This window comes from Scyliorhinus canicula, chromosome 2, assembly GCF_902713615.1.
Source record: "Scyliorhinus canicula chromosome 2, sScyCan1.1, whole genome shotgun sequence".
NCBI classification, from domain to species: Eukaryota; Metazoa; Chordata; class Chondrichthyes; order Carcharhiniformes; family Scyliorhinidae; genus Scyliorhinus; species Scyliorhinus canicula.
Window position 1 is genome coordinate 286070322 of NC_052147.1, and position 22373 is coordinate 286092694.

At 53.2% G+C, this 22373-nt stretch overlaps 1 protein-coding gene across 1 annotated transcript in view; it reads left to right on the forward strand.

Annotated features, from left to right (window-relative positions):
- The window catches only part of tns1b (tensin 1b), a 299976-nt gene that overhangs the window by 153159 nt on the left and 124444 nt on the right, over positions 1-22373 (forward strand). The window contains exons 13-14 of the mRNA XM_038790323.1: positions 5063-6760; positions 15747-15836. Coding sequence (XP_038646251.1) covers positions 5063-6760; positions 15747-15836 — 1788 coding nt within the window. The remainder of the gene's footprint in view (positions 1-5062; positions 6761-15746; positions 15837-22373) is intronic.

The following is a 22373-nucleotide window of genomic DNA, read 5'->3' on the forward strand; positions in this document are numbered from 1 at the left end:
GCTCACACCCACACCCATCCTGCACACTCACACCCACCCTGCTCACTCACACCCATCCTGCACACTCACACCCACCCTGCTCACTCACAGCCACCCTCCACACACACCCGCCCTGCTCACACCCACCCTGCTCACTCGCACCGACCCTGCACACTCACACCCGCCCTGCTCACACCCACCCTGCTCACTCGCACCGACCCTGCACACTCACACCCGCCCTGCTCACACCCACCCTGCACACTCACACCCACCCTGCACACTCACACCCACTCTGCACACTCACACCCACACTGCACACTCACACCCATCCTGCACACTCACACCAACCCTGCACACTCACACCCACACTGCACACTCATCCACACCACCATGTACACTCACACCCACCTGCACACTCACACCTGCACACTCACACCCACCCTGCTCACACCCACCCTGCACACTCACACCCACACTGCACACTCACCCTGCACACTCACACCCACCCTGCACACTCACACCCACCCTGCTCACACCCACCCTGCACACTCACACCCACCCTGCACACTCACACCCACCCTGCACACCCACCCTGCACACTCACACCCACCCTGCCACTCACACCCACCTGCACACTCCACCCACCCTGCACACACTCACACCCACCCTGCACACTCACACCCACCCTGCTCACACCCACCCTGCACACTCACACCCACCCTGCACACTCACACCCACCCTGCACACTCACACCCGCCCTGCTCACACCCACCCTGCACACTCACACCCACCCTGCACACTCACACCCACTCTGCACACTCACACCCACACTGCACACTCACACCCATCCTGCACACTCACACCAACCCTGCACACTCACACCCACACTGCACACTCATCCACACCACCATGTACACTCACAGCCACCCTGCCCACACCCACCTGCACACTCACACCCACCCTGCTCACACCCACACTCGCACTCACACCCACCCTGCTCACTCACACCCACCCTGCCCACACCCACCCTGCACACTCACACCCACCCTGCACACTCACACCCACCCTGCAGACTCACACCCACCCTGCACACTCACACCCACCCTGCTCACACCCACCCTGCACACTCACACCCACTCTGCCCACACCCACCCTGCACACTCACACCCACCCTGCACACTCACACCCACCTGCACACTCACACCCACCCTGCAGACTCACACCCACCCTGCACACTCACACCCACCCTGCTCACACCCACCCTGCACACTCACACCCACTCTGCCCACACCCACCCTGCACACTCACACTCACCCTGCACACTCACACCCACCCTGCACACTCACACCCACCCTGCTCACACCCACCCCACACTCACACCCACACTGCACACTCACCCTGCACACTCACACCCACCCTGCACACTCACACCCACCCTGCACACTCACACCACCCTGCTCACACCCCACCTCTCACACCCACCCTGCACACTCACACCCACCCTGCACACTCACACCCACCCTGCTCACACCCACCTCTCACACCCACCCTGCACACTCACACCCACCCTGCACACTCACACCACCCACCTGCTCACACCCACCCTGCACACTCACACCCACCCTGCACACTCACACCACCCTGCACACTCACACCCACCCTGCACACTCACACCCACCCTGCACACTCACACACACCCTGCACACTCACACCCACCCTGCACACTCACACCCACACTGCACACTCACCCTGCACACTCACACCCACCCTGCACACTCACACCCACCCTGCACACTCACACCCACCCTGCACACTCACACCCACCCTGCACACTCACACCCACCCTGCACACTCACACCCACCCTGCTCACACCCACCCTGCACACTCACACCCACCCTGCACACTCACACCCACCCTGCACACTCACACCCACCCTGCACACTCACACCCACCCTGCACACTCACACACACCCTGCACACTCACACCCACCCTGCACACTCACACCCACCCTGCACACTCACACCCACCCTGACAATAAGCGATTTTCATTTCATTTTATTTCCCCACTTGGCATTTCAGGAGTCCAATGTGGACATCCCATTGCCATACAATATTAATGGCATCGCCAGATCCTTCAGGCTCACCTACTGGTGTCATGAAACAATGTGTGATGTGGATTTCTCTTAGTGAGGATGTGGCCCTAGCTCCCCTCCCCTTTCTCTGCCAAACCTTCTGTTTGTTGCCGCACGAGCACCCATGCCACCCCACTGCCAGTGTGTTGGCTGTCGTTGGTGCGTCCAGTTACACATGGTTCGAGTTGATATCTGCTGCCTGGGACGTTTTGTTTTCAGTGTCCCAGCTCCTATTTCCTTCGATAAAATTCCAGAACTCTGAATCATGTCGACCGTCATAAAAAAAAGTTTCACTTTGAAAAAAAAACACCCCAGCTTTGCCTTTCCTGTGGAATGGACAGCTGGAAAATTCGAGTCTGCTGATTGTTGGGACCTTTCCCTGGCCGAGGTATGTGTTGTGGAGATTGGAAAAAGTGATTTTCTTTCCCCTAGTCTGTTGCGTTTCTTTGGACTCATTCAGAGCTCGCTCACAGGGAGTTGATGTCACTCCCAAGCACATAGCTGTGAGTTGATAAGTGTGTACCAGGTGGAGGCTGCAGTGCTTACAGACACAGTCATCAGAAACAAACTTCCCACTCACGCATAGCCACTGTGGGAACGGAATTCTCTCTCTCTCTCTCAGTCTCCTACAAGCTTACTCTCCCTTTGTCTCTATTGTGGATTTCTGGTCCCGTTTCTTCCTTCCAGAACTGTCAACTTGTACGTGGATAGAAAAGAAGTTCTGCTTTGGGACCTAAAAGAGGAGACGGGTGAGGTAGGCTTGGAGGTGCTGTTGGGGCTTTTTCCCTTTGACTCAGTTCCAGCTCCCCGTTAACGTTGCAGTTACGTGTTTTTTTTTTTCAGTTGAGCCCTTTATCAGGGTTTGCGGGGGTATTGAAAAAGTTACGAGTGTTTTGTTTTTTGCGACGGGGGGTGGGAGGGGGCAGGCTACGCGGTTAGGCCGGTATTGCTGACAGAGGCTTTGCCTCGGTTTCCATTACGCACCACGAAGGTGGAAAAGTGAATTTATTTTTGGCAAAATGGTTTCATGCGACGTTCCTGCACACAGTTGGAGGGCGAGCTGGGAGCGGGACTGTGTGGAGTGCGTAACCCTTTAAATACTCTCAGCCCAAATTTATTGTGCTGCAATTAGCTGGGACGCGCATCTCCAAACGTCCTCTGTTCATTCGACATTTTCTCGCACGCTTAGGCTCGAAACATCTTTGTTTGTGCCGGAGAAATGAGAAGCGTGTGGCCGAGGGCAATGTGACATCTGCGGCTTGAGTGAATTGACGGGACTCGGAGCTTACCTCCTTAACCTGGCCTGCAATTTTCCAGTTGTCGGGATTCACTTTTCCCGCTGGCAGCACAATCCCCTGCCCCCCCCCCCCCCCCGCCATTGACAAAGCGGCGGGATGATAGGACCCCGCTGCCAGCGAATGGCGCGCGGCCGAGAATCACACGGCTGGAATACCGGAGAATCCAGCGCCAAAGTTAAAGAGTCAGGAATAGAGGAGGAACTGGGGCGAATGTGAATCAAATCAGAAAGGGAAATAGAGGTAAAGGCAAATTGGATGAAGGAAAAAGGAAAAATATGATTTTTAAACTTAAAAGTTGACTTTTTTTTTTACAGTGTCACCAAACAATTCAGTATCTGAGGGAAAGGCTTCACACTTTTTCAATTGTTCACTTTCAGGGCCAGAGACACTTACAAATAATTCCGACTTGGTGAAGAGAGTTCTTGAGCTGTTACATTTACCACAGGAATTTAAATCCAGTAATTAACAGGCAATTAATTAATGTGCAGCAAGGGGATTAAGAGTGAGACATTGTTTTGTAAAGTAAATATTGGATCAGAAACAAATCATCCAGCAACTTGTGACAGTTTGCAATTCACGGGCAATCTCTTCCTCACGACAATTGGCCGGATTATTTTTTTTCATCAATAATGTTGAGTGTCTTTCCCACAACGTTATCCCGACAGCAAACTCCATCCCATTATATCTGTATATCCCTGACCTCTTCCCTCTCGCCCTGCTCCTTTAGGAAGTAGGACCTGTGTCTGAATCGAACGTTGTGTGGGTTCAAGCCTCACTCTGGATGCTGACGCTCCCTGTGCTGCATTAAGGGAATGCTGCACTGTTGGAAGTGCTGTGTTTTTGAAGGACACAATCACACAGTGCAATTGTGAAGAGAAGAGGAGTCCATCCCCTTGTCCTGCTCAATCTTTATCACTCAACTAATCATCTGATCGAATTAGCAATGGGTTGAAGGGTTATGGATTGGATTTGTTTATTGTCACGTGTACCGAGGTACAGTGAAAAGTATTTTTCTGCGAGCAGCTCAACAGATCATTAAGTACATGGGAAGAAAAGGGAATAAAAGAAAATACATAATAGGGCAACACAAGGTATACAATGTGAAATGAATGAAAATCGCTTATTGTCACGAGTAGGCTTCAATGAAGTTACTGTGAAAAGCCCCTAGTCGCCACATTCCGGCGCCTATCCGGGGAGGCTGGTACGGGAACTACATGTAACTACATAAGCACCGGCATCGGATGAAGCATACAAGGTGTAGTGTTAATGAGGTCAGTCAATAAGAGGGTCATTTAGGAGTCTGGTGACAGTGGGGAAGAAGCTGTTTTTGAGTCTGTTCGTACGTGTTCTCAGACTTCTGTATCTCCTGCCCGATGGAAGAAGTTGGAAGAGTGAGTAAGCCGGGTGGGAGGGATCCTTGATTATGCTGCCCGCTTTCCCCCGGCAGCGGGAGGTGTAGATGGAGTCAATGGATGGGAGGCAGGTTTGTGTGATGGACTGGGCTGTGTTTGGGGTTGAGGGAGAGAGGAGATCAGACAGGGTTGTGTTGAATGGCGGGGTTGGCTGGAGGGGCTGAATCGCCCACTCCCGCTCCCCGTTCTTATGTTCTTATCCTATGACTTTTTGACGCGTTCGCATTTTGTTTTTCCAGATGTTGTGCACACCCAGGGGCCGTTGGACGGGAGTCTGTATGCCAAAGTAAAGAAGAAGAATTCAACCGATGGGACAACCATTCCAGTCACGGCCAACGGCATTCCCTTACCCGGGGTGTCCAATCATATTGAACACACCCTGTCGGTGAGCAGCGACTCCGGAAACTCCACTGCCTCCACCAAAACTGACAAGACTGACGAGCCACCAGCAGGGCCCAGTAACCAGGGCATAACGGCCGAGGAGAGGCGGGAGCTCGACAGGTTGCTCAGTGGCTTTGGCCTGGACAGCAAGGCACCGATGCACAACAGGGCATCTGGCCTGGCTGTCTCGGCAGGAACGCGCCACGTGCTGGTTCCTGCCCAGGTCCACGTCAACGGAGATGTGCCAATGGCCAACGTGGAGCGGGAAACTGACATTCTGGATGATGACTTGCCCAACCATGACCTGAACAGCATTGACAGTGTGGGAACTCTCTCCTCCTTTGAGGGTGCCTACCCCATGGCAATGGCTGAGATGGGTTACCACGAGTCTCCTCAGGTGGACCAGACCTTGCTCGTATCCAACGGGCCTCCAAGTTACAATGGAATCGGCAAGATGCAGAAGGATGGATTCTGCGAGTCAGACCTCGCGGGAATCAGTTCCACCAAGAACATCCCAAGAAGCAACAGCTTAACCCAGGCAGGCCAATTCCAGAACTCCTCAAGTCACTTAGTCCCTGTCATGTCCACCCCTCAGCATGTTACTTACACCATGCCAAGCAGTGTCCAGCAGCCCCAAACTGCTGTTGTCCAGCACTCCTATCCGAATGGCCCTGGTGGGATGTACAGATCTCAGTCGTTCAGTGTGCCTGACAGCTCCAGATGTGAGCTCGTCTCCAATTTGCCCCAGACCCCAGCTCGCAGCACCAGCAGTCGAGACGCAGTTCAGAGAGGCCTGACCACCTGGCAGCAGCAGGGGATCTGGTCCCCATCCTACCCACAGGCCAATGGGATGCTCGAAGGCCCCGGCAGCCCTTTAAGAACTCAGAGCCCACAGCATAGCGCCTCTGAGCCGATACTGCAAAGCCACACCGTCCCAGAGTTCCCAAGGATGAGCTCTCAGCAAGAGATTGAACAGTCCATTAACAGCCTCAACATGCTCATGCTGGACTTGGACCCTTCTTTCTCTGAGGCACAGAGGTTTCAGAGTGAGCCAAGGATGGAAAAGCAGCCCCCATCGCAACTCAGCTCGTCAGATCATCAAGGGGCTACCCAAAGACCATCACATTCCTTTGACAACACTCACAGCATCATGGCAGCCAACGTGTTTCCCCCAAGCCAACCATTGACACACACGACTGATCTGGTCCATCAGACTTTGTCAGGTCCAGATCAGAGAAACGTGGACAATTATCTTCTGGGTGTTACACTACCACAGGAGCAACATCACAGCCCTGCAGAGGTCTATTACCCAGCGTATGGCCATCACAGCCAGCAGCCGCAGTCAGCAGCCACCACACCGAGAACTTATGGCCAAGGCCCCAATAAAGCCTCATCCCCAGTGCCCCCAGTATTGCACAGTGGACCTATTTCTGCTGCCTACTCCCTGCCATCTCAGTCACAGGTGCCAGTGAAGTCTGCCAGTTTTGATGGCATCACCAGAATGCCCGAGGAAGAACATTATAGCTTGGAGGGACTGGTCGCTCATCGAGTGGCAGGTAAGAAATAGCAGCGTGTTCCTTTACCCCACAGGGCAGGACCCCGGGGGGAGGGCCCAGTCCCACAGGGCAGGACCCCAGGAGAAGGGCCCAGTCCCACAGGGCAGGAACCCAGGGGAAGGGCCCAGTCCCACAGGGCAGGACCCCAGGGGAAGGGCCCAGTCCCACAGGGCAGGACCCCGGGGGAAGGACCCAGTTCCACAGGGCAGGACCCTGGGATAAGGACCCAGTCCCACAGGGCAGGACCCCGGGGGAAGGACCCAGTTCCACAGGGCAGGACCCTGGGATAAGGACCCAGTCCCACAGGGCAGGACCCCGGGGGAAGGACCCAGTCCCACAGGGCAGGACCACAGGGGACGGGTACAGTCCCACAGGGCAGTGCCCCAGGGTAAGGACCCAGTCCCACAGGGCAGGACCCCAGGGGAAGGGCCCAGTTCCACAGGGCAGGAACCCAGGGGAAGGACCCAGTCCCACAGGACAGGTGGCATCAAGGTGAGAAGTTGAGATGAATCATGAAGTGGTGATTGGGCTTTAGTTGGGAGAGTGAGGGAGGGGAGGAGTCCCTCAGTTTGAGGGGATTGGGGGAGGGGAGGAGTCCCTCAATTTGAGGGGAGTGAGGGAGGGGAGGAGTCCCTCAATTTGAGGGGATTGAGGGAGGGGAGGAGTCTCACAGTTTGAGGGTGTGAGGGAGGGGGAGTCCCTCAGTTTGAGGGGATTGAGGGAGGGGAGGGGTCTCACAGTTTGAGGGTGTGAGGGAGGGGGGAGTCCCTCAGTTTGAGGGTGTGGGGGGGAGTCCCTCAGTTTGATGGGATTGAGGGAGGGGAGGGGTCTCACAGTTTGAGGGTGTGAGGGAGGGGGAGTCCCTCAGTTTGAGGGGAGTGAGGGAGGGGGGAGTCTTTCAGTTTGAGGGGAGTGAGGGAGGCGGAAGTCCCTCAGTTTGAGGGTGTGAGGGGGGGAGTCCCTCAGTTTGAGGGGAGTGAGGGAGGAGAGGAGTCCCTCAGTTTGAGGGGATTGAGGGAGGGGAGGAGTCCCTCAATTTGAGGGGATTGAGGGAGGGGAGGAGTCTCACAGTTTGAGGGTGTGAGGGAGGGGGAGTCCCTCAGTTTGAGGGGATTGAGGGAGGGGAGGGGTCTCACAGTTTGAGGGTGTGAGGGAGGGGGGAGTCCCTCAGTTTGAGGGTGTGGGGGGGAGTCCCTCAGTTTGATGGGATTGAGGGAGGGGAGGGGTCTCACAGTTTGAGGGTGTGAGGGAGGGGGAGTCCCTCAGTTTGAGGGGAGTGAGGGAGGGGGGAGTCTTTCAGTTTGAGGGGAGTGAGGGAGGCGGAAGTCCCTCAGTTTGAGGGTGTGAGGGGGGGAGTCCCTCAGTTTGAGGGGAGTGAGGGAGGAGAGGAGTCCCTCAGTTTGAGGGGATTGAGGGAAGGGAGTAACCCCCCCAGTTTGAGGGCGGGGAGGAGTCTCTCAGTTTGAGGGTGTGAGGGAGGGGAGGAGTCCCTCAGTTTGAGGGTGTGAGGGAGGGGAGGAGTCTCACAGTTGAGGAGCATGAAGGTGAGTACGTTTGAGTGGGAGGCGCTGTGATCAGCCTTGGCTTGAACATGATGGGATCCAGGGAGGAGGGAGTGTGTTGAGATGGAGGATTCCTGTTTAAGATGGATATTGAGTAGAGGTTTATTTTGGAATGTGCTTTCCGAGGAGAGTCGATGTTGACATTGTTGGAAGGATGACAGTATGGTCTGTGGTGAACAGGCCTTGGTAATTCTTTGGGTCTTCCATCTTCAGCATCCATTCTGGAGATTAAAACAACCCATAGTCCTCATAATTATCATCCAATCCGAACACAGACCATCAGGAAATGCCAACCGATGTCATCGTTATCTGGAACCAAACATTATTTTAATTCCGACAAATGACCCATCACCAGTGTCTCCTCCCAGTTTCCAGAGGGGTCAGGCCTCAAAGTATCTCTTCACCAATTAGATTCCCAATTGGCTACCGAGGCAGCATCCAATCCCCATCACATTCCCAACAGCAATCCAGTCAATCCCAGGCACAGAGGCGACGAGGAGGTGGAGCAGCCGGAGGTGTTAAAACGGTACAGGAAATGGGAGACAGTCAATCCCGGGAACGTTTCATCCAGCGTAATCCAAGTTCAAAATGAGGAAGTTTGGAGGAATATCAGGGTACATCTGTCACTGACAGGGGGATTGACGGGGAGTGGGGATTGAGATGGGGGGGAAGGTGAGTAGGTAGGGATTGAGGGACATGGAGAGAAGGTGGGTATTGAGGGATATGTGGGGAAGCTGAAGAAGTGGGATGGAGGGATGTGGAGAGTAGATGGGGTGGTGGGATTAAGGGATATGAAGAGGAGTTGGGATTGAGGGATATGGAGAGAAGTTGAGGAGTTGGGATTGAGGGATATGGAGAGAAGGTGGAGAGTTGGGATTGAGGGATATGGAGAGAAATTGGGGAGTTGGGATTGAGGGATATGGAGAGAAGTTGGGGAGTTGGGATTGAGGGACATGGAGAGAAGGTGGGTATTGAGGGATATGAGGGAAAGCTGAGGAAGTGGGATGGAGGGAGGTGGAGAGTAGATGGGGTGTTGGGATTGAGGGATATGGAGAGAATGTGGGGAGTTGGGATTGAGGGATATGGGGAGAAGGTGGAGATTTGGGATTGAGGGATATGGAGAGAAGTTGGGGAGTTGGGATTGAGGGATATGGAGAGAAGGTGGAGAGTTGGGATTGAGGGATATGGGAGGGAAGATGGGTGTTGGAATTGAAGGATATGGGGAGAAGGTGGAGAGTTGGGATTGAGGGATATGGGGAGAAGGTGGAGATTTGGGATTGAGGGATATGGAGAGAAGTTGGGGAGTTGGGATTGAGGGATATGGGGAGAAGGTGGAGAGTTGGGATTGAGGGATATGGGAGGGAAGATGGGTGTTGGAATTGAAGGATATGGGGAGAAGGTGGAGAGTTGGGATTGAGGGATATGGGGAGAAGGTGGAGATTTGGGATTGAGGGATATGGAGAGAAGTTGGAGAGTTGGGATTGAGGGATATGGGGTGAAGATGGAGAGTTGGGATTGAGGGATATGGGAGGGAAGGTGGGTGTTGGGATTGAGGGATATGGGGTGAAGGTGGAGAGTTGGGATTGAGGGATATGGGAGGGAAGGTGGGTGTTGGGATTGAGGAATATGGAGAGAAGGTGGGTGTTGGGATTGAGAGATGTGGAGAGAAGTTGGGGAGTTGGGATTGAGGGATATGTAGAGAAGGTGGGTGTTGGGATTGAGGGATATGGAGTGAAGTTGGAGAGTTGGGATTGAGGGATATGGGAGGGAAGGTGGGTGTTGGGATTGAGGGATATGGAGAGAAGTTGGGGAGTTGGGATTGAGGGATATGGAGAGAAGGTGAGTGTTGGGATTGAGGGATATGGAGAGAAGTTGGGGAGTTGGGATTGAGGGATATGGAGAGAAGGTGGAGAGTTGGGATTGAGGGATATGGGGAGAAGGTGGAGAGTTGGGATTGAGGGATATGGAGAGGAGTTGGGATTGAGAGATATGGAGGGAAGTTGGGGAGTTGGGATTGAGGGATATGGAGAGAAGGTGAGTGTTGGGATTGAGGGATATGGAGTGAAGTTGGGGAGTTGGGATTGAGGGAGATGGAGAGAAGGTGGGTGTTGGGGTTGAGGGATATGGGGAGAAGGTGGAGAGTTGCGATTGAGGGATATGGAGAGAAGTTGGGGAGTTGGGATTGAGGGATATGGAGAGAAGTTGGGGAGTTGAGATTGAGGGATATGGAGAGGAGTTGGGATTGAGGGATATGGAGAGAAGTTGGGGAGTTGGGATTGAGGGATATGGGGAGAAGGTGGAGAGTTGGGATTGAGGGATATGGAGAGAAGTTGGGGAGTTGGGATTGAGGGATATGGGAGGGAAGGTGGAGAGTTGGGATTGAGGGATATGGAGAGAAGGTGGGTGTTGGGATTGAGGGATATGGAGAGAAGGTGGGTGTTGGGATTGAGGGATATGGGGAGAAGGTGGAGAGTTGGGATTGAGGGATATGGGGTGAAGGTGGAGAGTTGGGATTGAGGGATATGGGAGGGAAGGTGGGTGAGTCTTGGGCTGACAAGTGACAAGTAACATTTGTGCCGGGCAAGTTCCAGGCAATGAAAGGGAAAATGCTGGAAAATCTCAGCAGGTCTGGCAGCATCTGTAGAGAAAAGAGCCAACGTTTCGAGTCCGATGACTCTTTGTCAAAGCTAACAGACAGAGAGAGTTTGAAATATTTATACTGTGGCGTGAGAATGAAAGATGAGTCATAGCCACAGAAACCCAGGGAAACCGGGTGCTAATGGCCACAGATACCCGGGGAAAGAGTGTTAATGGCAGTCCCCAGAGAGAACAAAAGATGTGAAAGGTCAAACAGCAGAGAAACTAACATCAGAGGGTGAACTGTAGGTGTGGGGGGAGGGGAAGGGGTAAGCAAAGAGGAGAAAGGTGCAGGAAAGGTGGATAAGATTGTGTGTGTGGGGAGGGGGGGGGGGGCAATTAAATGTATATTAAGAAAGAAAGAAATGGAAAAAGACAGTTAAAATGAAATGAAAACAAATGGGTTGAGGTGGGGCTGATCATCTGAAGTTGTTGAATTCGATGTTCAGGCCGGAAGGCTGTAGTGTGCCTAACCGGAAGATGAGATGTTGTTCCTCCAGTTCGAGTTGAGCTTCACTGGAACATTGCAGCAGGTGAAGAACAGACATGTGGGAATGGGAGCAGGGTCTTGTGTTAAAATAGCAAGCAACAGGAAGGTCAGGGTCCTGAATGCGCACAGACTGACGATGCTCAGCAAAGCGATCACCCAGTCTGCGTTTGGTCTCTGACCTTCCTGACTTGGAAATTTATATCGGTGTTCCTTCACTGTCGCTGGGGCAACATCCTGGAATTCCCTGCCTAACAGCACAGTGGGTGTACCTACACCACAGGAACTGCAGCGGTTCAGGAAGGCAGCTCACCACCACCTTCTCAAGGGCAATTAGGGAGGGGCAGTAAATCCTGGCCCAGCCACAATGAATTTAAATGAAAAGTGGGGTTGAGGGGTAGAGGGAGAAGGTGGGGGTGGCATTGAGGGATATGGGGAAAAGGAGGCACTGAGGGATACAGCTCATTCTGAATGGAGTGGGACTGATGGAGATGGACCATCAATAGTCAGACAATCAGACACAGACAGACAGAATGTGTGTCGGTGTGCTATAAAGACGTGAAGCCTCTGCAGTTTAATAGCTGCTGATGTTTGCTGTCTGGGCTCACTTGTGAGGTACTGGGCTGTCTGGTGTGAATGAACAAAACTCCACAATTGGGAAAATCCAATGAAGTGATGCTGGGAGGAAAGTGCTGAAGACAATCTGGCCCACTCAAAAAGTAAATCCAGCTCGTAATTAAAAGCTTTGGAATTCAAGCAGGAATCTCCTGGTGTGGTGAGCGTGTACTTCAATGCTGAGAACCTTAACTGGTCTTTATTCGATAGAATTGTGTTCTGAATCTGGAGCAAAATCCCGAGTTGATAAACAAACTTTTCTCAAAGAGGAAATTCCATAGATTTCTCAACTTTACCCATCTCCACCCTCTCAACTACTTCACTCTCCCCTTACCTCCTCTCACACGCTCTCCTGGCTTCCCCTTTCTCCTTCCCCCCCCCCCCCCCCCCCCCCCCCCCCGCCCCCCCCCCCCCCCCGCCCCCCCCCCCCCTCTCCCTTTCCCCAACTCACCAATTTCTCTCTCTCCCCTTCTCCAGTCTCCCCCAGTGTCCTCTCCCCGCCCGCTCATACCTGCAAACCGTTCTGTTTTCCTCTGTTCTAATCTCCCACTCTCCCTCTTCATGTCTCCCCTCTCCAATGCTCGATGATTTGTAAATTTGGGACCTGAGATTGATAGATTTCAATTGTCCAAAGGTATTGGGTGATATGGGCCAAAGGTGGGATATGGAGTTAGGTTGCAGGTTCATCATTGCTTTCATGGGACATCAACAGGGGTAAAGGGTCTCCTCGGAGGTACCTTTGCTGCCCCCCTGTGTTCTGCAGACACTCTTCATTTTCCACCACATTTTGCACATGGGCGGCACGATAGCACAGTGGTTAGCACTGTTGCTTCACAGTGCCAGGGTCCTAGGCTCGATTCCCGGTTTGGATCACTGTCCGTGCGGAGTCTGCTCATTCTCCCCATGGGTTTCCTCCGGGTGATCCGGTTTCCTCTCACACTCCAAAGACGTGAGGCACGATTCTCCGAGGCTGCGCCAGTTGGGAGAATCGCCGGCCGTGCCATTATCACGTGCCACGCCGTTCCGATGCCGTTCCGCCATCCTCCCAACCGGCGAGAGCGGCCCCATCGAGTTCTGCTCCGCGCCAGCCGGAGAATCGCCCGAGGCACTCAAAACGGCGATTCCCCGGTACCCCCGCCATTCTCCGGCCCGGACGGGCCGACGGCCGCACCGACCCGACAGGTTCCCGCAGGCGCCATCCACACCTGGTCGCTGCCGGCGGGAACTATGCGGGAACACTTGGGGGGGGGGGGGGGGGGGGGGGGGGGGCGGCCTGTGGGGGGGGGGGGGTTCCTTCACCGAGGGGGCCTCCGATGGGGTCTGGGCCGCGATCGGGGCCCACCAATCGGCGGGCCAACCTCTCTAAAGGGGGACCTCCTTTCCTCCGCCGCCCCACAAGATCCATCCGCCATCTTCTTGCGAGGCTGCCTCGGGGAAGATGGCAACCGCGCATGCGCGGGTGACATCATTTACATGACGACGGCCACGTCATTTATGCGGCGCTGCTTTTCATGCGGCACCAAGGCCCAGCGCGCGTAAAATATGCAACACCGCTGCGGAATGTGGCGACTGGGGGATTTTCACAGTAACTTCATTGCAGTGTTAATGTCAGCCTACTTGTGATACTAATAAAGATTATTATTAGATTATGTTCCCATTTCCCAATTACCTTCGAACATGGGCAGCACGGTAGCATGGTGGTTAGCTCAATTGCTTCACAGCTCCAGGGTCCCAGGTTCGATTCCCGGCTTGGGTCACTGTCTGTGCGGAGTCTGCACGTCCTCCCCGTGTGTGCGTGGGTTTCCTCCGGGTGCTCCGGTTTCCTCCCACAGCCCAAAGATGTGCAGGTTAGGTGGATTGGCCATGATAAATTGCCCTTAGTGTCCAAAATTGCCCTTAGCGTTGGGTGGGGTTACTGGGTTATGGGGATAGGGTGGAGGGGTGGGCTTGGGTAGGGTGCTCTTTCCAAGAGCCGGTGCAGAGCAACAGAGAGTGGGCTCAGAGACATCAGTCAGCATGCAGATATCTCCCTGAGAGAGAGAGGACTGAGAGACACCAGTCAGTGTACAGATATCTCCCTGAGAGAGAGAGGGGACTGAGAGACACCAGTCAGTGTACAGATATCTCCCTGAGAGAGAGAGGGGACTGAGAGACACCAGTCAGTGTACAGATATCTCCCTGAGAGAGAGAGGGGACTGAGAGACACCAGTCAGTGTACAGATATCTCCCTGAGAGAGAGAGGGGACTGAGAGACACCAGTCAGTGTACAGATATCTCCCTGAGAGAGAGAGGGGACTGAGAGACACCAGTCAGTGTACAGATATCTCCCTGAGAGAGAGAGGACTGAGAGACACCAGTCAGTGTACAGATATCTCCCTGAGAGAGAGAGGGGACTGAGAGACACCAGTCAGTGTACAGATATCTCCCTGAGAGAGAGGGGACTGAGAGACACCAGTCAGTGTACAGATATCTCCCTGAGAGAGAGGGGACTGAGAGACACCAGTCAGTGTACATGGGCAGGTTTCTCCCCTACCCGGCGGGGCGGGGGTTCCCGGAGGCGAGGAGTGGCGTGGACCATTCAGGCGTCAGGCCGCCCCAAAGGTGCGGAATCCTCCGCACATTCAGGGGCTAGGCTCACCCCGGAGGGGTTCACGCCACTCCTCGGCGCCGGGATCCCGGCGGGGTTGCGCTGCGCCAAAGGGCCTCCGCCGGCCTGCACGAGTTGGCGCACGCGCAGGTGCGCCAGCGCATGCTGGCGTCATCCCCACGCATGTGCAGAGGGCTTCGCTTCCACACCGGCAATGGCGGACCGCTATAGCTGCCGGTGCGGAAGAATAGAGTGCCCCCACGGCACAGGCCCGCCTGCGGATAGGTGGGCCCCGATCTCGCCTCTGTCTACCCAAACAGGTGCCGGAGTGTGGCGACTGGAATCATAGAATTTACTGTGCAGAAGGAGGCCATGCGGCCCATCGAGTCTGCACTAGCCCTTATTGGATTGGATTGGATTGGATTTGTTTATTGTCACGTGTACCGAGGTACAGTGAAAAGTATTTTTCTGCGAGCAGCTCAACAGATCATTCAGTGCATGGGAAGAAAAGGAAATTAAACAGAATTCAAGAAAATACAAGAAAATGCATGAGAATACATAATAGGGCAACACAAGATATACAATGTAACTACTTATAAAGAGCACCCGACTCAAGCCCACGTATCTACCGCATCCCCGTAACCCAGTAACCCCACTTAACCTTTTTGGACACTAAGGGAAATTTAGCATGGCCAATCCACCTAACCCGCACATCTTTGGACTGTGGGAGGCAACCGGAGCACCCGGAGGGAACCCACGCACACACGGGGAGAACGTGCAGACTCCGCACAGACAGTGACCCAAGCCGTGAATCGAACCTGGAACCCGGGAGCTGTGAAGAGACAGTGCTAACCACTGTACTACCATGCTGCCGATAGGTGCTTTTCACAGTAACTTCATTGCAGTGTTAATGTAAGCCTAATTGTGACAATAAAGATTATTATTACATGGAGACGATAGTCACGTCCTGATGTCAGTTTTGATCCATTGAGGTGCATGGACCTTCCATCTTCATTGCTTTCTCTCTGTACCCTTACCCACTCGGCCTTTTCTCTGCTTTCCATCAAGCGACTTTTCCCTTTCCTTCCGTTCCTGCAGAATACAACGCCAGGATCCGAGGTCTTTGGCACGGCAACGAAAACAACATCTCTCCATCCTTCCACCGTCAGAGGTCTCACACCTTCTCTGGTTTGTTCCTGCTTTTCCCCACATTCTTTTTCTGCACGCTGTTCTCTGACCCTACATTGCTACCCCTGCTGACCTTGTTTCCTGTGTGCATGCTCATTTTCCATAACCTCCCATCGTGATGACTTCCTCACTCCGTTCTGTGTTTCAGGACATGTTGAGGGATTTTGTTCATCAGTCTGTGCAACAGCCAGGGCTAACTACCCCTCCTGGCCCAGGGGGAGGGGAGGGGGGGCTGTGTGTGTGTGTGTGTGTGTGTGAGAGTAGTGGTCTGAGAGAGACTCCCGTTATAACAGGGGTCAAACACAGAGAGAGACTCTATCTATAACAGGGGTCACAGAGAGAGACTCCCTCTACAACAGGTGTCACACAGAGAGAGAGAGACTCCCTCTATAACAGGGGTCACACAGAGAGAGAGAGAGACTCCCTCTATAACAGGGGTTACTGAGAGAGAGACTCCCTCTATAACAGGGGTCACTGAGAGAGAGAGACTCCCTCTATAACATGGGTCACACAGAGAGACTCCCTCTATAACAGGGGTCACTGAGAGAGAGAGAGACTCCCTCTATAACAGGGGTCACAGAGAGAGAGACTCCCTCTATAACAGGGGTTACTGAGAGAGAGAGACTCCCTCTATAACAGGGGTCAGACAGAGAGAGAGACTCCCTCTATAACAGGGGTCAGACAGAGAGAGAGACTCCCTCTATAACGGGGTCACACAGAGAGAGAGAGACTCCCTCTATAACAGGGGTCACACAGAGAGAGAGACTCCCTCTATAACGGGGTCACAGAGAGAGAGAGAGACTCCCTCTATAACAGGGGTTACTGAGAGAGAGAGACTCCCTCTATAACAGGGGTCAGACAGAGAGAGAGACTCCCTCTATAACGGGGTCACACAGAGAGAGAGACTCCCTCTATAACGGGGTCACAGAGAGAGAGAGAGACTCACTCTATAACAGGGGTCACACAGAGAGAAAGACTCCATCTATAACAGGGGTTACTGAGAGAGAGAGACTCCCTCTACAACAGGGGTCACAGAGAGAGAGAGAGAGACTCCCTCTATAACAGGGGTCACAGAGAGAGAGAGACTCCCTCTATAACAGGGGTCACACAGAGAGAGACTCCTTCTATAACAGGGGTCACAGAGAGAGAGTCTCCCTCAATAACAGGTGTCACTGAGAGAGAGACTCCCTCTATAACAGGGGTCACAGAGAGAGAGACTCCCTCTATAACAGGGGTCACAGAGAGAGATTCCCTCTATAACAGGGGTCACAGAGAGAGAGAGACTCCCTCTATAACAGGGGTCACAGAGAGAGAGAGACTCCCTCTATAACAGGGGTCACACAGAGAGAGAGAGACTCCCTCTATAACAGGGGTCACAGAGAGAGAGAGACTCCCTCTATAACAGGGGTCACAGAGAGAGAGAGAGAGACTCCCTCTATAACAGGGGTCACACAGAGAGAGAGACTCCCTCTATAACAGGGGTCACTGAGAGAGAGACTCCCTCTATAACAGGGGTCACAGAGAGAGAGACTCCCTCGAAAACAGGGGTCACACAGAGAGAGACTCTCTCTATAACAGGGGTCACTGAGAGAGAGAGACTCCGTCTATAACAGGGGTCACACAGAGAGAGACTCCCTCTATAACGGGGTCACACTGAGAGAGAGACTCCCTCTATAACAGGGGTCACACAGAGAGAGAGACTCCCTCTATAACAGGGGTCACACAGAGAGAGACTCCCTCTATAACGGGGGTCACACAGAGAGAGAGACTCCCTCTATAACAGGGGTCACACAGAGAGAGACTCCCTCTATAACAGGGGTCACTGAGAGAGAGACTCCCTCCATAACGGGGTCACACAGAGAGAGAGACTCCCTCTATAACAGGGGTCACTGAGAGCGAGACTCCCTCCAGAACAGGGGTCACACAGAGAGAGACTCCCTCTATAACAGGGGTCACACAGAGAGAGAGAGACTCCCTCTATAACAGGGGCCACACAGAGAGAGACTCCCTCTATAACAGGGGTCACACAGAGAGAGAGACTCCCTCTATAACAGGGGTCACAGAGAGAGAGAGAGAGACTCCCTCTATAACAGGGGTCACAGAGAGAGAGACTCCCTCTATAACAGGGGTCACACAGAGAGAGAGTGAGACTCCCTCTATAACAGAGGTCACACAGAGAGAGAGAGAGACTCCCTCTATAACAGGGGTCACAGAGAGAGAGACTCCCTCTATAACAGGGGTCACACAGAGAGAGACTCCCTCTATAACAGGAGTCACACAGAGAGAGACTCCCTCTATAACAGGGATCACACAGAGAGACTCCCTCTAAAACAGGGGTCCCTGAGAGAGAGAGAGAGACTCTCTCTATAACAGGGGTCACACAGAGAGACTCCCTCTATAACAGGGGTCACTGAGAGAGAGAGACTCCCTCTATAACAGGGGTCCCTGAGAGAGAGAGACTCCCTCTATAACAGGAGTCACTTAGAGAGAGAGAGAGACTCCCTCTATAACAGGAGTTACTGAGAGAGAGAGACTCCCTCTATAACAGGGGCCACAGAGAGAGACTCCCTCTATAACAGGGGTCACTGAGAGAGAGAGACTCCCTCTATAACAGGGGCCACAGAGAGAGACTCCCTCTATAACAGGGGTCACTGAGAGAGAGAGACTCCCTCTATAACAGGGGTCCCTGAGAGAGAGACTCCCTCTATAACAGGGGTCACACACACACACAGACTCCCTCTATAACAGGAGTCACGGAGAGAGAGACTCCCTCTATAACAGGGGTCACTGAGAGAGAGAGACTCCCTCTATAACAGGGTCACACAGAGAGAGACTCCCTCTATAACAGGGGTCACAGAGAGAGAGAGACTCCCTCTATAACAGGGGTCCCTGAGAGAGAGACTCCCTCTATAACAGGGGTCACACACACACACAGACTCCCTCTATAACAGGAGTCACGGAGAGAGAGACTCCCTCTATAACAGGGGTCACTGAGAGAGAGAGACTCCCTCTATAACAGGGGTCACACAGAGAGAGAGACTCCCTCTATAACAGGGGTCACTGAGAGAGAGACTCCCTCTATAACAGGGGTCACACAGAGAGAGAGACTCCCTCTATAACAGGGGTCACTGAGAGAGAGAGACTCCCTCTATAACAGGGGTCACACAGAGAGAGAGACTCCCTCTATAACAGGAGTCACGGAGAGAGACTCCCTCTGTAACAGGAGTCACTGAGAGAGAGACTCCCTCTATAACAGGAGTCACGGAGAGAGACTCCCTCTATAACAGGAGTCACACAGAGAGACTTCCTCTATAACAGGGGTCACGGAGAGAGACTCCCTCTATAACAGGAGTCACACAGAGAGACTCCCTCTATAACAGGGGTCACACACAGAGAGAGACTCCCTCTATAACAGGTGTCACTGAGAGAGAGACTCCCTCTGTAACAGGGGTCACTGAGAGAGAGACTCACTCTATAGCAGGGGTCACAGAGAGAGAGAGACTCCCTCTATAACAGGGGTCACAGAGAGAGACTCCCTCTATAACAGGTGTCACTGAGAGAGAGACTCCCTCTATAACAGGGGTCACAGAGAGAGAGACTCCCTCTATAACAGGGGTCACAGAGAGAGAGAGACTCCCTCTATAACAGGGGTCACACAGAGAGACTCCCTCAATAACAGGGGTCACTCAGAGAGAGAGAGACTCCCTCTATACAGGGGTCACAGAGAGAGAGAGACTCCCTCTATAACAGGGGTCACACAGAGAGAGAGACTCCCTCTATAACAGGGATCACACAGTTAGAGAGACTCCCTCTGTAACAGGGGTCACACAGAGAGAGACTCCCTCTATAACAGGGGTCACTGAGAGAGAGAGACTCCCTCTATAACAGGGGTCACAGAGAGATAGAGACTCCCTCTATAACAGGGGTCACTGAGAGAGAGACTCCCTCTATAACAGGGGTCACAGAGAGAGAGACTCACTATAACAGGGGTCCCTGAGAGAGAGACTCCCTCTATAACAGAGGTCACTGAGAGAGAGAGACTCCCTCTATAACAGGGGTCCCTGAGAGAGAGACTCCCTCTATAACAGGGGTCACACACACACACAGACTCCCTCTATAACAGGAGTCACGGAGAGAGAGACTCCCTCTATAACAGGGGTCACTGAGAGAGAGAGACTCCCTCTATAACAGGGGTCACACAGAGAGAGACTCCCTCTATAACAGGGGTCACAGAGAGAGAGAGTCTCCCTCTATAACAGGGGTCACTGAGAGAGAGAGACTCCCTCTATAACAGGGGTCACACAGAGAGAGAGACTCCCTCTATAACAGGAGTCACTGAGAGAGAGACTCCCTCTATAACAGGGGTCACGGAGAGAGACTCCCTCTATAACAGGAGTCACACAGAGAGAGAGACTCCCTCTATAACAGGGGTCACGGAGAGAGACTCCCTCTATAACAGGAGTCACACAGAGAGACTTCCTCTATAACAGGGGTCACAGAGAGAGAGACTCCCTCTATAACAGGGGTCACGGAGAGAGACTCCCTCTATAACAGGAGTCACACAGAGAGACTTCCTCTATAACAGGGGTCACGGAGAGAGACTCCCTCTATAACAGAGGTCACTGAGAGAGACTCCCTCTATAACAGGGGCCACTGAGAGAGAGACTCCCTCTATAACAGGGGCCACTGAGAGAGAGAGAGACTCCCTCTATAACAGGGGCCACACAGAGAGAGACTCCCTCTATAACAGAGGTCACTGAGAGAGACTCCCTCTATAACAAGGGCCACTGAGAGAGAGAGAGACTCCCTCTGTAACAGGGGTCACTGAGAGAGAGACTCCCTCTATAACAGAGGTCACTGAGAGAGACTCCCTCTATAACAGGGGCCACTGAGAGAGAGAGAGACTCCCTCTATAACAGGGGTCACTGAGAGAGAGAGAGACTCCCTCTATAACAGGGGTCACACACAGAGAGAGACTCCCTCTATAACAGGTGTCACTGAGAGAGAGACTCCCTCTGTAACAGGGGTCACTGAGAGAGAGACTCCCTCTATAACAGGGGTCACAGAGAGAGAGAGACTCCCTCTATAACAGGGGTCACAGAGAGAGACTCCCTCTATAACAGGTGTCACTGAGAGAGAGACTCCCTCTATAACAGGGGTCACAGAGAGAGAGACTCCCTCTATAACAAGGGTCACAGAGAGAGAGACTCCCTCTATAACAGGGGTCACAGAGAGCGAGTCTCCCTCTATAACAGGGGTCACTGAGAGAGAGAGAGACTCCCTCTATAACAGGGGTCACAGAGAGAGAGACAGACTCCCTCTATAACAGGGGTCACACAGAGAGAGAGACTCCCTCTATAACAGGGGTCACTGAGAGAGAGAGACTCCCTCTATAACAGGGGTCACAGAGAGAGAGAGACTCCCTCTATAACAGGGGTCACTTAGAGAGAGAGAGAGACTCCCTCTATAACAGGGGTCACTGAGAGAGAGACTCCCTCTATAACAGGGGTCACAGAGAGAGAGAGACTCCCTCTATAACAGGGGTCACACAGAGAGACTCCCTCAATAACAGGAGTCACACAGAGAGAGAGACTCCCTCAATAACAGGGGTCACTCAGAGAGAGAGAGACTCCCTCTATAACAGGGGTCACACAGAGAGAGAGACTCCCTCTATAACAGGGATCACACAGTTAGAGAGACTCCCTCTGTAACAGGGGTCACACAGAGAGAGACTCCCTCTATAACAGGGGTCACTGAGAGAGAGAGACTCCCTCTATAACAGGGGTCACAGAGAGATAGAGACTCCCTCTATAACAGGGGTCACTGAGAGAGAGACTCCCTCTATAACAGGGGTCACAGAGAGACAGACTCCCTCTATAACAGGGGTCACAGAGAGACAGACTCCCTCTATAACAGGGGTCACACAGAGAGAGAGACTCCCTCTATAACAGGGGTCACTGAGAGAGAGACTCCCTCAATAACAGGGGTCACACAGAGAGAGAGAGACTCCCTCTATAACAGGGGTCACACAGAGAGAGAGAGAGACTCCCTCTATAACAGGGGTCACACAGAGAGAGAGACTCCCTCAATAACAGGAGTCACAGAGAGAGAGACTCACTATAACAGGGGTCCCTGAGAGAGAGAGACTCCCTCTATAACAGGGGTCACACAGTTAGAGAGACTCCCTCTGTAACAGGGGTCACACGGAGAGAGACTCCCTCTATAACAGGGGTCACTGAGAGAGAGAGACTCCCTCTATAACAGGGGTCACTGAGAGAGAGACTCCCTCTATTACAGGGGTCACACAGAGAGAGAGACTCCCTCTATAACAAGGGTGACACAGTTAGAGAGACTCCCTCTATAACAGGGGTCATACAGAGAGAGACTCCCTCTATAACAGGGGTCACAGAGAGAGAGACTCCCTCTATTACAGGGGTCACACAGAGAGAGAGACTCCCTCTATAACAAGGGTGACACAGTTAGAGAGACTCCCTCTATAACAGGGGTCATACAGAGAGAGACTCCCTCTATAACAGG